The sequence below is a fragment of the Dendropsophus ebraccatus genome, chromosome 1 (genome assembly GCF_027789765.1).
Source record: "Dendropsophus ebraccatus isolate aDenEbr1 chromosome 1, aDenEbr1.pat, whole genome shotgun sequence".
Classification (NCBI taxonomy): Eukaryota; Metazoa; Chordata; class Amphibia; order Anura; family Hylidae; genus Dendropsophus; species Dendropsophus ebraccatus.
The window spans coordinates 12651505-12669518 of NC_091454.1; the positions used below are offsets into that span (position 1 = coordinate 12651505).

At 46.3% G+C, this 18014-nt stretch overlaps 1 protein-coding gene across 1 annotated transcript; it reads right to left on the reverse strand.

The window, feature by feature from the left end:
• Positions 1-456: 456 nt before the first annotated feature.
• Positions 457-16763, reverse strand: LOC138772127 (uncharacterized). Its single transcript, XM_069952290.1, has 2 exons — positions 16679-16763; positions 457-4475 (listed from the first exon to the last, which is right to left on the reverse strand). The coding sequence occupies exons 1-2, from the start codon at positions 16728-16730 to the stop codon at positions 2626-2628; spliced, it is 1902 nt and encodes a 633-aa protein (XP_069808391.1). The 5' UTR covers positions 16731-16763; the 3' UTR covers positions 457-2625.
• Between the last annotated feature and the right edge of the window lie 1251 nt (positions 16764-18014).

Here is an 18014-nt window from a genome sequence, read left to right on the forward strand (position 1 = left end):
ACTGTTCTCCTTGCCCGTCTGTACACCATCTACCTTATTTTCCGGCGTATAAGACCACTGGGCCTATAAGACGACCCCTGACTTTTAAGCAGATTGTCAGGGGTTCGCCTTATATGCCGGAAAATGTTAACCAGGCAGGGGTTAACTGCAGCTAAATTAATAAAAAAAACAAACAGTTAACTCACCTGGGCCCGTTCCCGGCCTCTGCTCGTCTTCTCCGCTTCCGGCGCAGCCAGTGTGATGTACACTGACTGCGCAGGGGATGCCCGAAGCTCTCCCAAATCGTTGAGCGTCTAATCCTAGAAGAATGACAGAGGCTTACGGAGGCTCCGGAAGTACCCGAAGCCTCTGTCATTCTTCCGAAGCTTCGGGCATCCCCGGCGCAGTCAGTGTACGTCACACTGGCTGCGCCGGGAACGGGAGGGGAGAAGATGCGCGGAGGCCGGGACCGGGCCCAGGTGAGTTAACTTTGTTTTTTTTAAATGGTCGCCCCATACGGTGGGGATGCGGACCATTTTTGAGCCCCCCCACAGTATTGGGCGACCATACCCGGCGTATAAGACGACCCCCAACTTCTAACAAGATTTTTCGGAGTTAAAAAGTCATCTTATGCGCCGGAAAATACGGTACATATGCTGTATCTGAGACTAATGACCTCTCTCACTCACGGTCAGCCAGCACTGGTTATAATCTCGTTGTAAAGGCAAGGAGCATCTGAAAAGTGTCATCTGGCACCTTCATTCTACAGAGGTTTTCCATCTCTACCCATGTGGCATTGTACACTATTTGAATTTAGACTGCCCACCTCCAAAAAGGCATTGGTCTTACTTTAATTCAAAGTGCCCCTGGCCCGATAGTAACTACTTTAAAATTCCTGCAAAACATAGGATCTATACGTCACCATTGGGGGTAGGTTGGCTCCTGCAGGATCTGAGGTTTCATATCTTGTCAGTTGTATGCAGATATAAACTGGGTACAATGGTGTAACATAATGATGTGGTTTGGGTCTCACACACACACACACACACACACACACTACAATATTCTGCCTCATCTAGATTTTGTTAGCCACAGGCACATGTCCACCCAACTAGACCTGTGCTTCCCACTCATCCAGAATTTTTCATTCTGTCTGCCCCTCATCTCTCCTCCACACCTTCCCCTTTTAGCATCCTAATCCTTGATTCCCACCTTAGTTGTCTAAGCGTCCTCTATCTCACTATGGATAGTACTTAGATTGACCCCTAGTACTTTGATTGTTCCCGGAAATTCCAGGGACCCATTTGCCCTGCGTCTGTTACATGTAGGCCTGGTTACATGTAGGCCTGGTTACCTACCCACAAGGCAAAATAGTTTTCCAGGTATTGGTCAGAGAGCCAGATGTTGGTGGGGCTAAGGCATGTGTCTGCCTTCATAACAAATCTCCTCAAGATCTGTTTTAGGTCTTGTACAGCATCTTCTCATGCCCGTCGCTAACTATCTTACTCAGCTTCACATAAAGTTCTTGTGGAGACTAGGGGACTAATCACGAACTACCCCATAGGCAAACCTGGATTCTATGTAGATATTACATTTTTCCCCTCTGCCATATTGAAGGCTACAACAAGGCCCCTAAATTCAGCTTCTTTGGAAGAGATGTGGGGTGGTCATTGGCATTTTAGTAAGACTTCAGTGGTTGTAGTTACTGCCATTCTAATATGGTAGCAGCCCTTATCCACAAACCTGGAATTATTGACAAAGAGTGTTAGGTCAGCATCTAGTAGAAGAGTGTCAGTAAGAGTGTCAAATCCTGAAGTCTCCTGACTTATTTGTTCCATACAGTTGTGTGGGTCCATTGTATAACCTTCATCTTCCATCTTGGGTACTTGACTCTAAGAAGCATCCAGAGGGTATTCTCCCCCCTTTGGAAGAGGAAGAAGGATTGCTGGATTCAGGACCTCATGGTGGGACAAGGACACAATCAGGAATGAGGAGAGAGCACTGGAGACAGAGGTGTCTACCAGTGGACGTGTTTTGGTTGAGTTTGTTGAAGGATGGCTGTGATATTACGAGGGCCCAGGATTTCTTGGGAGGGGGCACAAAGAAAAAGATCGACATATTGTAGAAGCACAACAAAAGGGGGGGGGAAGGGGACCTCCATGGTCCCAGGACATTAGAAATTTTGTGAGAACATGGAGGGGCGGTTTTGTGCTCCTTGTGCCATTATAGTCAAAGTCTTGGGGGTATCTTCGGAATCCAGAGGGGAGTTAGGGGACACTGTTCCATCTTCATGAAATTGGACCATAGCTCACATTTAGACTAGAGTGCTACAGGGTATTTTGGGAGACAACTAGTTGTGCAAGCATAGCATATATGTTTTTTTTGTATCATTATTTGTAGCGGTTTAGATCTATGGGAGCTTCTGGTAGTACCATCTACTCCATCGCCTGCTATGGTTTCATTGGAAAGGCAATCCGGGTCAGGGAGGTCCATGTGTCCGATTACTCTTCTGGATGCATCAGGGTCCACCAATAAGTCAAGTTTTTTGCCTTCCACATTCACCTGGATGAGAGAAGTCGGTCCATTAGGTTGTTTGGTTTCAATAGACAAAAGTGGACAATGTGATGGACCTGGCTTGCCTGGATCCTAGTGGAGCAGATCTCCCTTTGGTGGTGGTGGTGGAGGAGGAGGAGGGGGAGAAGGAAGAGGAAGTCTGAGGTCTTGCTCTTGTTGCTGTTTTCTTAAGTGCCGGCATTCTCTTTTGAAATGTCCAGTTTTTCCACAATTGTGGCACTTCAAGGTACTTTTAGGTTGTAATAACTTAATGGTTTTTGGCCTTGACACGGCTAAGTTCTGTTCAATACCTTTTGCCACGTGGTAGAGAACATCTGACCGCAGAGTATGGTATTCTGGTCTTGTTGCCTGAAGTTGTTTCCTTATTTGTTTACGTAATCCTTGTACAAAGACTTCTGCCCAAATTTGATTATGGGCTTTGTCTCTGAAATCATACCCCAGATCTGAAAATGTCATATTCAGACGATAAAAGAATTTTTCCACCGTTTCCCCGTTATCTTGAGTGAGGTCTTGAATTGCTTTTGCCTGATCAGCTAATCGTCCTATGGCCCATCTTTTTAATTTTTTAGTGAAGTGATCCCCAGATTCAACAGTGGTATCATCTTCGTAAGAAACTGGTTTGAGGTGGCTGGCCATGATCGGCCAGAATGCATTCCCTGCCTTTATTTCCACCAACGCTGTTAGGTCTTTCCATGTAGCGGAGTAAATTTTCTGTATTTGGCTTATTCTCCTGCTGAAGCTCTTTGGTAATTTGTCAGGGTCGGGGAGGCTGTTTATCAATGATATAAACTCTTGTGGTTTCCATGCCATGGATTTGGGAGCTTTATGCTGGAAAACATCCAGTAATATGTCTGTAGGATCCTCCATATAACTCCTGCTCCTTATATCAGCTATCATATCACATAGTGTGTGGAAAGTGTCTGAAATTGCAGCAACATCCAGATCATCTACATCATGGGGCTGTCTATCATGTCCCTCTGTGTCCTCATCACTTTCTTGCCCCTCAGGATCACACAAGTCATGTGTATCTGGCTCATTTAAGACAGTCAGTGGATCCGCCTTGTTACACAGCTCCTCAATGTGACTTATCTTCCAGGACAGCTCGTCCTTCTTTATTTCTAGCTGCTTAATCAGAGCAGACAGTGACAGTGACTTTTCATTTTGTTGCCTGGAGATCTCACTCAGGACCCTCTTCTCCAGGTCATCTAGCCGTCTCCTGATCTCTGTAAACAGGGCAGTGAATCTCTCAGTTTCTCGAGCTGCTTTTTCTTGAGCTTTTTTCCTGCGCTCCTCCACACCCTGAACTCTTTCCTCAGTCTCCTCTCTCTTTGTAATCAGTTTCTGGAGAACATTTTTTAGTTTTTTCTTCTTCTTCTCAGAGGCCTCACCTAGCATCTCCAGCCGGTGTCCCCGATGTTCTTCATCCAACCTGAAGGACCCACCGATACAAGCAGCGTCCTCAGTGCAGTAATGTAACAGGCCCTTCTTATGGACAGAACATTTCCTCTTCTCCAGGGAAGTGCTGGTCTCAGATAAGACGTGTTCTGGTGACTTGCTGTGAACTCTCAGGTGTTTATCACACAGAGAAGCTTCACACATCAAACAGAATTTCACAGCAGGTACAGCAGAGTCCACACAGTAAGTGCAGCAGATCTCGTACATCTCATCTTGGTCTGGCCGAGTACACAGGAAACGTTCTGCTACATTATGAAGATTTATGTTCTTCATCAGTGCGGGACGCTCATAGAACTGCTCTCTGCATTCAGGACAGAAATAAACTCCAGACCCGACCTGTGTATCCAGCACACGATCAATACAGGCCCGGCAGTAGTTGTGTCCACATTTTAGCATTACGGGATCCTTAAAGGTAAATAAACAGATGGAGCAGTCCAGCTCATCTTTTAGAAAAGCAGACGCCATGGCTGAAAGAAGATTAAAAAAAATTAAGAAGTTAAAACAATGTTTCTGATGATGGATTAATAGCAAATTTGTAGTTACAACCATTCATTTAAACTCTGTAAGAAATACGATTATTGATCATGATAATTTTCTAGGTTACAGGCAGCATAGAAAGCAAACCAACAACAATGCATACACATATAAAAGCAATTGTATTATACACAAAAACAACTGAATAGTATAATGTGGAAAAGCATACATCAAAAAAAAAATCACACAAATACTATACAGCAAAAATGTAACTAAGCAGTGGTCAGGGATGAGGGGCTTCAGTATAATTTTGGGACACAGAGAAGATAGGGTTAATGTGAATTCTCATGGATACATGATTTATAAAATGCTGATGTTGTTTATCAGGTTGGGTCACTCTGACCCATCCTGAGGACACTTATCTATGTTCTGGTCTGCAGAACATTGATAGAGAGCTACAGAGACAATTGGAGATAACTTGACTAAATAAGCAGTGTAGACATGTCACGGGAGAAATGTTCGAGGGGGTGTACATCTTACCTAGGTTACTTCATAGTGTGAGATGGTAAGTCCAGGAGGGATCTGTTGCTCAGCAGTGTTATGCTGCTGAGCTATTATTTACTGTTGCCGGGCCTAGATTTACATGGAATGGCAGGTAGGTTTTGGTAGTGGGACTTGCCATTCCCTCCCCTCGATCCAGTTCAGGTGTTGGGATCAGGTGAGCTCTGACCCTAATCAGCCTGAGAAGGTAAAAGCTCACACAGTGTGAAGATGGTTGCTCTCAGCCAGGAGTGAACAGCCTGGGTGTCTGTTTGGGAGCAACCTGTGAACATAGCCTCTGCTGGAGCTAATACACACCTTGCGGTATTCAGGCGAAAGACGTCCTGTTTTCAAGTGTTAGGGCGGGTTCACACTACGGAATTCTCGCGGACAATGTCCGCGGAATTCCGTCAGCTGTCTGCCCGCACGGGCACGCGCTTTTCCGCCGGCTCCATAGACACCATTCTATGAGCCGGCATATTCCGTGATCCGCTGAAAGAAGTGACATGACACTTTTCAGCCTATAGCGGAATACGCAGGCCCATAGAATGGTGTCTATGGAGCCGGCAGAAAAGCGCCCAAATGTGCGGGCGGACAGACAGCGGAATTCCGCGGACATTGTCCGCGAGAATTCCGTAGTGTGAACCCGCCCTTAGATAGGTGAAGAAACCTGTTAGTAAGTGCCTAGACGGGCAAGACCTTTTTGTTTGTTTTGTTCTTAAAAGCACAGTGTTGCTGTATTTCTGTTTGATGGATTGTTTATGCTGCAAATAAATGCCAAGCTGTTATTTTACAAGTCCAAGTCTGCTGTGAACTGTGTCCAAACACACCATCCCCCGGGAAGATCCCTACAGCAGTAATAAACTGATTAGCGGGGAATTGATCAATACCAACCTTTAACCAACCACATTGGATGTTATTCTTATTAATTTCCCTTATTCTCCAAATAAGTTGCTTAGTCATGTTGATCATATTACGCATGACCGGATACTATCACATGACTTCATCTATGAAAAATACCTAAAGATCTTGTGTTGATATTTAATAAAGTATACGCCCTGCGAGGGGTATAAAAGAAGATGATTTCATGTCAATAAACATGCTGCTACTCAGATCCATCTCGAGTTGTCTGCATCCTTCTCGGCCGAATCACCCTTCAATCTGGCTACCATCCAATATACCTGAAGGTCTTACCCAAAGACCACCCTAACACAGTGATACATCACTGTTTCGACAACATTTTCCAAACATTTTGTTTAATACTCGAACACTTGCTCAGTATCCGAAGTTAGGGCTGGGTGATAATGGCCTAAATCTATATCACGGTTTATCGTACATGTAGCCGCGGTAACGATAAATGGAACGATAATTATGACACGCCCCTTTAAGTAGTACCGCGGTAGCCGCAGTAACAATAAATGGAACAATAATTATGACAGGCCCCTTTCAAGTAATACACAATGTTTTGGCGTCTCCTATGTCAATTTCAAGTGGCACTTTGGTGGCATTTTGTGTATCACTTGTGAAGTTTGCTGCACATTGTTATATGGAATAAATCCATGTTTTCAATTCTTTGTGGCATAGATACAACAAGGTGCTGGAAGCTTCCTCAGAGATTTTGGTCCATATTGACATGATGGCATCACACAGTTGCCGCAGATTTGTCGGCTGCACATCCATGATGCGAATCTCCCGTTCCACCAGATCCCAAAGATGCTCTATTGGATTGAGATCTGGTGACTGTGGAGGCCATTGGAGTACAGTGACCTCATTGTCATGTTCAAGAAACCAGTCTGAGATGATTCTAGCTTTATGACATGGCGCATTATCCTGCTGAAAGTAGCCATCAGATGTTGGGTACATTGTGGTCATAAAGGGATGGACATGGTCAGCAACAATACTCAGGTAGGCTGTGGCGTTGCAACGATGCTCAATTGGTACCAAGGGGCCCAAAGAGTGCCAAGAAAATATTCCCCACACCATGACACCACCACCACCAGCCTGAACCGTTGATACAAGGCAGGATGGATCCATGCTTTTATGTTGTTGACGCCAAATTCTGACCCTACCATCCGAATGTTGCAGCAGAAATCGAGACTCATCAGACCAGGCAACGTTTTTTCCAATCTTCTACTGTCCAATTTCGATGAGCTTGTGCAAATTGTAGCCTCAGTTTCCTGTTCTTAGCTGAAAGGAGTGGCACCCGTGGTGGTCTTCTTCTGCTGTAGCCCATCTGCCTCAAAGTTGGAGGTACTGTGCGTTCAGAGATGCTCTTCTGCCTACCTTGGTTGTAACGGTTGGCTATTTGAGTCACTGTTGCCTTTCTATCAGCTCGAACCAGTCTGCCCATTCTCCTCTGACCTCTGGCATCAACAAGGCATTTCCGCCCACAGAACTGCCGCTCACTGGATGTTTTTTCTTTTTCGGACCATTCTCTGTAAACCCCAGAGATGGTTGTGCGTGAAAATCCCAGTAGATCAGCAGTTTCTGAAATACTCAGACCAGCCCTTCTGGCACCAACAACCATGCCACGTTCAAAGGCCTCACATCACCTTTCTTCCACATACTGATGCTCGGTTTGAACTGCAGGAGATTGTCTTGACCATGTCTACATGCCTAAATGCACCGAGTTGCCGCCATGTGATTGGCTGATTAGAAATTAAGTGGTAACGTGCAGTTGGACAGGTGTACCTAATAAAGTGGCCGGTAAGTGTATATATCTATCATAGATGGATGGATTATATATAGATAGTAGACTGATAGATAGATAGAACTCCTATCTATCATCATCTGTCTAATATCTACCCCCAGTCACTGTGTCACATGTTTTTCTGCCCTGGCCACCCCCTCTCCCGCACATACAGTGGTTGCAGGGGGTAAGGTATGGGTTTGCACATCCTCCCTCCACTGGGCACCGCACTCTCTCCCGCACAGGAATCCTCGGCGCCCTGTCACTCAGTGTTGGTGTAGCACATACAGTATATCTGCTGGCAGTATCCCGGGCAGAGCGTCACAAATGGGGCATGTGCTTCCAACATGAGTGCGGTGCCCAGTGGAGGGAGGATATGCCAACCCATACCTGTCCCCCTGCAGCCACTGTATGTGCGGGAGAGGGGGAACCAGGGCACACCGTGCAGCTTCCAGAGCTTCCAGCTAGGAGGAGAGAGCCGTCTGGCAGACGCAGCGCTGAGCACACACTGAAGTGGGAGCTGCCGCCTGGATGCAGCCTGTCAGATCTCCAGTCTTCTTCTTTAACCCCCCGCAGCAGGATCTTCCATCCCTTGCCCTGCACCAGTATATGTGCTCCCTGGCTGGGATCTGGAGGATCAACTTTTTACTCCCCACCTCTCCCTCCGGCAACCCTCTCTCTACCTGCATCAGAATCCTCGGCGCCCCGCACTCAGTGTGGGTGCAGGAGGAGGAAATGTGAGGGTGATGTTAACTACTGTTACCAGTGTCCTGGACCGAGCGTCAGCGGAAGGTTCAAGTTCTATAGAGCCTAAGATTTTCCACTGTTCAATCATTTCTACTCAAGAGTAGAATCTTTCAGAATAGGGATTACTGTCATTAATGAATGAAAACAGGAAATTCTGGCATAAAGGAGAAGTTTGGCCTCAGAGGGGGTATTTGGAAATGGCAGGGCACAGGGGAGAAAACAACAAACAAAATTAACTTACCTCTCCCCGTGCCGGCCACCCACCATCTTAACGGCCCCGGGACCGCCACCGGGCTTCAGGATCTCCTCTGCTGCTGACATCATGATTCAGCTGATTGACAGCCCGATCAGGCAGTCAGTGACTGGGGCAAGACGTCGCTCCAGTGGCTGACTGTCTGACCCGGCTGATGGACAGCCTGCTCAGCCATTCTCCTGTACCTTCTGGCAAGGCAATTCGTGGGCACAGGGAGAGTTAAGTACTTGTTCCTTATCATTCTTCCCCCCCCCCCCCCCCTTTGTCAGATTAAAAAAAATTAATTCTCTGGACTTCCCTTTTAACCATAAGCTGAAGAGCTGAAGCCTAGAAGCCTGTAACAGCGGCAGGGGAGAGAGGAGATAGCAGAGCTCATAGCCACACGGCACAAAGGGCCCTGCACCGGCCTCCCCTCCCTCCCTGCCACGATCCATAGCCAGGTGTCCATGGCTACCATCGGGGCTCTGCAATCACATCACAGAGCCCTGGTGGTTACCGTAAAGAGAATTCTCCCTCTGTACAGAGAGAATTCTCTGTCTGGAGCCCTATAGACGCTGTGGTTGTGCCGACCGCAGTATCTATAGGGTTAACTGTCAGCACCGAAGAGATAATTCCACTATAAAAGCCAAAAACAACTGAACCAACGGACATACCTACCATTTGTTGTCACACCTGACACTCACACTTAACCCCTTAAGGTCAAAGCCTATTTTCGTTTTTGCGCCTTTGCCTATTCCATTTTAAGTTTAAAAGTCCATAGCGCTTGCATTTTTTCACCTAGAGACGTATATGAGCGCTTATTTTTTGCGAAACCAATTGTACTTTGCAATGACCGACATTATTTGTCCATAACATATGCTGCGAAACCGGAAAAAAATCATTTGCACTGTCAAATTGAAAAGAAAAACGAATTTGTTTTGATTTCGGGGAGTTTTGCATTTACGCCGTTTGTCCTATGGTAAAACTGACTTGTTATGCATGTTCCTCAAGTCGTTACGATTACTATGATATATAACATGTATAACTTATATTGTATCGGATGGCTTTTAAAAATTTCAAACCATTGTTAACAAATATACGTTACTTAAAACCGCTCCATTCCCAGGCTTATAGCGCTTTTATCCTTTGGTCTATGGGGCTGTGTGAGGTGTCATTTTTTGCGCCATGATGCGTTCTTTCTATCGGTACCTTGATTGCGCATATACAACTTTTTGATCGTTTTTTATTACATTTTTTCTGGATTTGATGAGACCAAAAATGCGCAATTTTGCACTTTGGAATTTTTTTGCGCTGACGCCGTTTACCGTGCGAGATCAGGAATGTGATTAATTAATAGTTCGGGCGATTACGCGCGCGGCGATACTAAATATGTTTATTTATTAATTTATATTTATAAAATGGGAAAAGGGCGGTGATTTGGACTTTAGGGGAGGGGATTTTTTATTAATAAAAACACTTTACTTTTTTTTTTTTTCTTTTAACTAGAAGCCCCCCTGGGGGACTTGTATATAAACAGTACTGATCTCTCATAGAGATCAATGCTGTGTATATACACAGCAAAGATCCATGAGATCGGTCATAGATTGCTATGGCCTGCTGCAGGCAATAGCAATCTATTGCCGAGCCAGGATCAGCGTCATTCCGACGCTGAGGCCCGGCACGGGCAGAAGAACTGATCTCCCCCCGCGATCGCATCGCGGGGGGGGGGGGGGGAGATCCGTCCCACTAGACACCAGGGCAGTGTGAACACAGCATCTAAGTGCAGCTGTCAGGTTTTGCTGCACAACTGCAACTGTTAGTATACCTCCTTGTGCACAAGAAGGTATGCTGGGAGTTGTAGTGCACAAGAAGGTATGCTGGGAGATGTAGTGCACAAGAAGGTATGCTGGGAGTTAAGGTGGGGAACAACAGCTTTCCAATATAACAATTCCTAGCGTACCTTCTTGTGCACTACAACTCCCAGCATGCCTCCTTGTGCACTACAACTCCCAGCATACCTCCTTGTGCTCAAGGGGGTATGCTGGGAGTTGTAGTGCAGAAGAAGGTATGTTGGAAGTTGAAGTGCACAAGGAGGTACGCTGGGAGCAGCAGATGTGCAGCAGCAGCCTTCCGATATAACAGCTCCCAACATACCTTCTTGTGCACTACAACTCCTAGTATAACTACTTGTGCACTACAACTCCTAACATACCTTCTTTTGCGCTACAACTCCCAGCATACCTTCTTGTGCAGGGAATTGTAGTGCACAAGGAGGTATGCTGGAAGTTGTAGTACAAAAGAGAAGGTATGATGGGAGTTGTAGTGCACAAGGAGTTTTTCAAACTTTAAAAAAGGTATCGAACTGGTATCAAGTTTTGAAATAAAAAAAAGCTGGTATCGAGCGCAAAATTCTGGTATTGTGACATCACTACTTTGTACAGTAGTTGATCAGACTGCAGACGTGACAGAGCCGAATCTGTGCTAAGAGCCTTTGGAGTAGAAGAGCTGAGCTGACTTGGTGTGTTGAGAAGTAGAGTGAGCTGAGAACAGTAGAGAGGAGTTTGTGCTTGTGAATTGACAGTCCATTATGTCTGGCCTGTTTTCTTAAGATGTATACTTGCTTTGTGTGTCACTCTGCGGACAGCTACGAGGGAGAGGCCCCTCCCGTTCTGTTATTAACTATGTTCTGTGACTATGGGAATTTTGTTGTTTTAATTCAAGGTCTAAGAATCTTTGCCAATAGATAAGGGCAAGGCCAACAGGAGACCAATATAACAGAAGATGTGACCATCTGGAATCTGAGTTCTCCTCCGTTATCCTCCCTCTCCTTCTACCTTTTGTAGCTTCTTCTTTAAGATAAAACAGATTTTCACAAAATAAAATTAGATCAGCTTAAAGTGTCACTGTCGTAAAAAATTTTTTTGCAGAAATCAATAGTCCAGGCGATTTTAAGAAACTTTGTAATTGTGTTTATTAGGCAAATCTGCCATTATCTGCATTCAAAAAGACTTTCCCCAGATCCCCCCCCCCTCTCCTTTCTGTCATCCACTGCTCAGAATCAGGAAATCTCGACTGTTTTTTCATCAGTCTGATCTGTCTGGTCTATGAGGAGGGGAGGGGGGAAGGAGCAAGATTAGCGGGCAGCTGAGAGCGGAGAACAAAGGATTGCTCAGCGGGGGAGCTATTCAGAGCCCTAATTAGTGGTCAGATAGCTCAGTGATTAACTCTTTGTTGTCCTGTTTTGCTGCTTTTACTTTCTCTCCATAAGAGAACCATGAAGACAGGGGGGAGAGCTTCAAACTGCTTTTTCATGATAAAAATTTATTTTTCGGCTAATAAACCCAATTACAAAGTTTCTTAAAATCGCCTGTACTATTGATTTATGCAATAAAAATTTTAATGACAGTAACATTTTAAACACTAAAGTTGCTTCATGGGTTGATATTCACTGACAGCTGTCACGTTACTGTCTCTGAATGGGCAGTACCCAGGTATAGCTCAGAGACTCTTTCATCCTAAGGGTGGTATTACATGGGCCAATGGGGGCCCGATAATACCTGTAAACAAGCAGCGATCTGCTAGATCGTTGCTCGTTTACTTGGCCTATTACACGGCCCGATAATCGTTAAACAAGGGCTGCAAGGACATGTCCTTGCAGCCCTTGCTTAACTATATACATTACCTATCCACGTTCCAGGGCTGCTCCTGCGGTCTTCTTCACGGGTCCCGCGTGCTCTAACGTCAGAGTGATTGTGATTGGCCGGGCGGCCTGTCAGCTAACAGGCCACTCTGAAGCTAGAGCGCACAGGACCCGGGGAGAAGAAGATCACAGCAGCAGCCAAGGAACGTGGATAGGTAAAGTATATCGTCAGCCGCCGGCCGCGCACCGCTATTACACGTAGCGATGCGCGGTCGGCGCCCGATGAAAATAGGTCAGAATCTATATGAACGATCAGCCGATGAGCGTTGTCATCGGCTGATCGTTGTATTAGATGGAACGATAATCGGTCGAATCGGGCGATTATCGCTCCGTGTAATAGTACCCTAAGTCTCACCCTAACATATTGCAGGTTCAGAGTAGTGGAGAGTAGTGTGCTGAGAGTCCCAACCCAGGGTAGTAGAGTGTTCTGCCAGGACTTTAGAGAAAGAAGAAGTAGAATACGTTAAGATTGAATACTTATGCCTGTGTTTCGACCTTTGTACCACCTTTTGCCCTACAGTGTCTGGTGACCCGTCCTATTAGGGTGACACAAGCCCCAGACCTTGTTACCTGAGTTTAGCAAGATGGCCAAAATAATACACCTCAGCTGCTGCAGAACCTCATAATACACCTCAGCTGCTGCAGAACCTCATAATACACCTCAGCTGCTGCAGAACCTCATAATACACCTCAGCTGCTGCAGAACCTCATAATACACCTCAGCTGCTGCAGAACCTCATAATACACCTCAGCTGCTGCAGAACCTCATAATACACCTCAGCTGCTGCAGAACCTCATAATACACCTCAGCTGCTGCAGAACCTCATAATACACCTCAGCTGCTGCAGAACCTCATAATACACCTCAGCTGCTGCAGAACCTCATAATACACCTCAGCTGCTGCAGAACCTCATAATACACCTCAGCTGCTGCAGAACCTCATAATACACCTCAGCTGCTGCAGAACCTCATAATACACCTCAGCTGCTGCAGAACCTCATAATACACCTCAGCTGCTGCAGAACCTCATAATACACCTCAGCTGCTGCAGAACCTCATAATACACCTCAGCTGCTGCAGAACCTCATAATACACCTCAGCTGCTGCAGAACCTCATAATACACCTCAGCTGCTGCAGAACCTCATAATACACCTCAGCTGCTGCAGAACCTCATAATACACCTCAGCTGCTGCAGAACCTCATAATACACCTCAGCTGCTGCAGAACCTCATAATACACCTCAGCTGCTGCAGAACCTCATAATACACCTCAGCTGCTGCAGAACCTCATAATACACCTCAGCTGCTGCAGAACCTCATAATACACCTCAGCTGCTGCAGAACCTCATAATACACCTCAGCTGCTGCAGAACCTCATAATACACCTCAGCTGCTGCAGAACCTCATAATACACCTCAGCTGCTGCAGAACCTCATAATACACCTCAGCTGCTGCAGAACCTCATAATACACCTCAGCTGCTGCAGAACCTCATAATACACCTCAGCTGCTGCAGAACCTCATAATACACCTCAGCTGCTGCAGAACCTCATAATACACCTCAGCTGCTGCAGAACCTCATAATACACCTCAGCTGCTGCAGAACCTCATAATACACCTCAGCTGCTGCAGAACCTCATAATACACCTCAGCTGCTGCAGAACCTCATAATACACCTCAGCTGCTGCAGAACCTCATAATACACCTCAGCTGCTGCAGAACCTCATAATACACCTCAGCTGCTGCAGAACCTCATAATACACCTCAGCTGCTGCAGAACCTCATAATACACCTCAGCTGCTGCAGAACCTCATAATACACCTCAGCTGCTGCAGAACCTCATAATACACCTCAGCTGCTGCAGAACCTCATAATACACCTCAGCTGCTGCAGAACCTCATAATACACCTCAGCTGCTGCAGAACCTCATAATACACCTCAGCTGCTGCAGAACCTCATAATACACCTCAGCTGCTGCAGAACCTCATAATACACCTCAGCTGCTGCAGAACCTCATAATACACCTCAGCTGCTGCAGAACCTCATAATACACCTCAGCTGCTGCAGAACCTCATAATACACCTCAGCTGCTGCAGAACCTCATAATACACCTCAGCTGCTGCAGAACCTCATAATACACCTCAGCTGCTGCAGAACCTCATAATACACCTCAGCTGCTGCAGAACCTCATAATACACCTCAGCTGCTGCAGAACCTCATAATACACCTCAGCTGCTGCAGAACCTCATAATACACCTCAGCTGCTGCAGAACCTCATAATACACCTCAGCTGCTGCAGAACCTCATAATACACCTCAGCTGCTGCAGAACCTCATAATACACCTCAGCTGCTGCAGAACCTCATAATACACCTCAGCTGCTGCAGAACCTCATAATACACCTCAGCTGCTGCAGAACCTCATAATACACCTCAGCTGCTGCAGAACCTCATAATACACCTCAGCTGCTGCAAAACCTCATAATACACCCCAGCTGCTGCAAAACCTCATAATACACCCCAGCTGCTGCAAAACCTCATACACCCCAGCTGCTGCAAAACCTCATACACCCCAGCTGCTGCAAAACCTCATACACCCCAGCTGCTGCAAAACCTCATACACCCCAGCTGCTGCAAAACCTCATACACCTCAGCTGCTGCAAAACCTCATACACCCCAGCTGCTGCAAAACCTCATACACCCCAGCTGCTGCAAAACCTCATACACCCCAGCTGCTGATAGGCTCTATACATATGCATTTTTATTATTTTGGTAAAGGACTGCAGGCCCCCTGAGGGGGAAAGGGAAGAGGACACATTGGAGGAGGCACTGTGGGGGAACAGGTGGGAATGGGATACATGTTCTGTATGTGGCTGTTTAGGGGGTAGATGAAATACAAAACCATGCTGAATTGGACTCTGCAGGGGGAGGGGTGGGCACAGTAATTGGCACAAAAAATAAATATACCTACATTCACTACACTATATGCAGCCGTCCAGACTGCAGCAGGAGGGGGGGGGGGGGGGCTCTCTCTCCTCTCACACAGTCTCTACCTACACCTAGCAGGACTCAGCAGCCTGACAGACAACACACTGATGATGATAACTTATGCTGCGTTTACACGGAACAGTTATCGTGCGAATTCGTACGATAACTATCGAATTTGAACGATAATCGTACGTGTAAACGCTGCGAATGATCAAACGACGAACGGGAAATCGTTCATTTTGATCTTACATGTTCTAAAATTGTCGTTCGCAAAAAAATTCGCAGATCGTCTCGTGTAAACAGTCGTTCGCCGATTTAACCAATGTGTGAGATAGGCATAAGCGATCGCAAAACGAATTTCCGTACGATATACGCTGACCGTTATAAAAAAAAAAATTGTTACTCCGACATCATTAATCGTACGATCGGTCCAAATATCGTTTAGTGTAAACGCAGCATTACACTGTTAGCTCTTCACTGTCCATTCCCTGACAGGAGGCCTCCAGCTGCTGCCATCACTCCTCCTTCTCCTCAACGTTCTGCAGGACTGCACAGCAAGAGGGGGGGAGGGGCCGTCAGCAGCTCCGTGCAGCGTGTGAGGAGAGAGAAGAGAACCAGCCCGGGCCAGAGCCAGGATCCTGAGAGAGACCCAGAGCAGGAACCTGTGTAATGACGGCACAGAGGTCGGCCAAGGGATCATGGGACTGTCTCCTCAAGTCCGGGAAAGTCCCGGCAAAATCGGGACTGTTGGTAACTATGCGAATACTGTACCCTGAACTATTTTACTATAAAAGTGGCCAACCCCTTTAACTTTGACATGAATGACCTAAATAGAACCGAATTGTAATACTACATACAACCTGAGGACAAGTGTGGCACCTTTTTTGGAAGAAAAGTAGCTATGTGTTTGGCCCCTTTAGGGCTATGTTCACACACAGGTGTTTATCTTGGACAGCCACGATTTAGCAGCAAGTATCGTCTGTTATTTGATAACAACGGCCGTTATTCGTATAATAACGGGCGCTGTTACAATATAACCACTGTTATTTGCTGTTAAATAACGGCCGTATTCATTGTGGAAACACAATATAATGAAAACGGACCCCAGCGTGTAAATGCAACCTAAGGGGTTAAACTCTAAAGTGTAATAAACAGGATATTCAGCACAGTACAAAATGATCAAAACAGGATGTAAAGAAAAGAAAAAAGAAAAGTCAAAATGAGTACATAAAGTAATACAGAGCTATATAAAAGATGCATAGAGCGTAGAAAACGCGTACAACTACCTGGAGGAAGCACTCACCGATTGTATACGGCCAGCTGCTGTTTGTGAACTGTAGAATACTTCTTAGCATGTGTTAACAGTTCTTTCCAGTCCCTGATAAGGAGAGAACAAGCCACAGCCAATCACTTTGCAGCTTCCAAGTCACATGTCCCACAATAAAGGGGAACCATGTGATCAGCCAACCTGTTGTGCATGGCTTTACTTCCTGCACTACTGAGCATGCTCAGAATCATTGTGTCTTGACACAGCAGCCATCTTGGGAGTGGCAAAAAAAGAATAGAAAATGGCATAGCAGGCATTTTGGCCAACACTTTTAGGGCTGGGTGGTATGGACAACAAATAAAATATAATTTTTTAAATAAAATTGGCAGATTCTCAATACTTGGGTAAATAAACAGAATGTTTTTCTCCTTGCAGTGTCAGATACAGTGCTCCCTCTGTTCCCCCATGTAGTATAAAAGAACTTCTTTGTGGCTCCGTCTAGGTAGTGTGTAGTAGGGGAGGTATAGCAGATAAGTGTTCTAGTAGTACAGGTATAGATTGTAGTAGTAGTAGTACAGGTATAGATGAGGATTGTAGTAGTAGTAGTAGTACAGGTATAGATTGTAGTAGTAGTAGTACAGGTATAGATGAGGATTGTAGTAGTAGTAGTAGTACAGGTATAGATTGTAGTAGTCCATACCTCCCAACCGTCCCGGATTTCGCGGGACAGTCCCGTTTTCGCGGTTCTGTCCCGCGGTCCCGGAACGGCCCCCCGTGTCCCGCATTATATGTGGCCCCACCGAAAAAAACAATAAACCAGTAACTCACCTGTCCTCCGGTCCCAGCAGCTCCTCTCCCGGCAGAGCGCGCACTCCCGTCATCCTCCGGGGCGGGCAGCGGGGTACAGAGTCACTGACTGTGCCGGAAGTGACCTGCCGCCTCCATCCTGAATCACTTCCGGCACAGTCAGTGACTCTGTACCCCGCTGCCCGCCCCGGAGGATGACGGGAGTGCGCGCTCTGCCGGGAGAGGAGCTGCTGGGACCGGAGGACAGGTGAGTTACTGGTTTATTGTTTTTTCCGCTGGGGCCACACTAATGGGGGGAATTGGCTACTCTGTGGGGCGCTATATGGGGGATTGGCTACTATATGGGGGATTGGATAATATGTGGGGCACTATATGGCGGCATTGGCTACTATGTGGGGCATATATGGGGGATTGACTACTATGTGGGGCATATATGGGGGCATTAGCTACTATGTGGGGCATATATGGGGGATTGGCTACTATGTGGGGCACTATATGGGGGCATTGGCTACTATGTGGGGCACTATACGGGGGGATTGGCTACTATGTGGGGCACTATATGGAA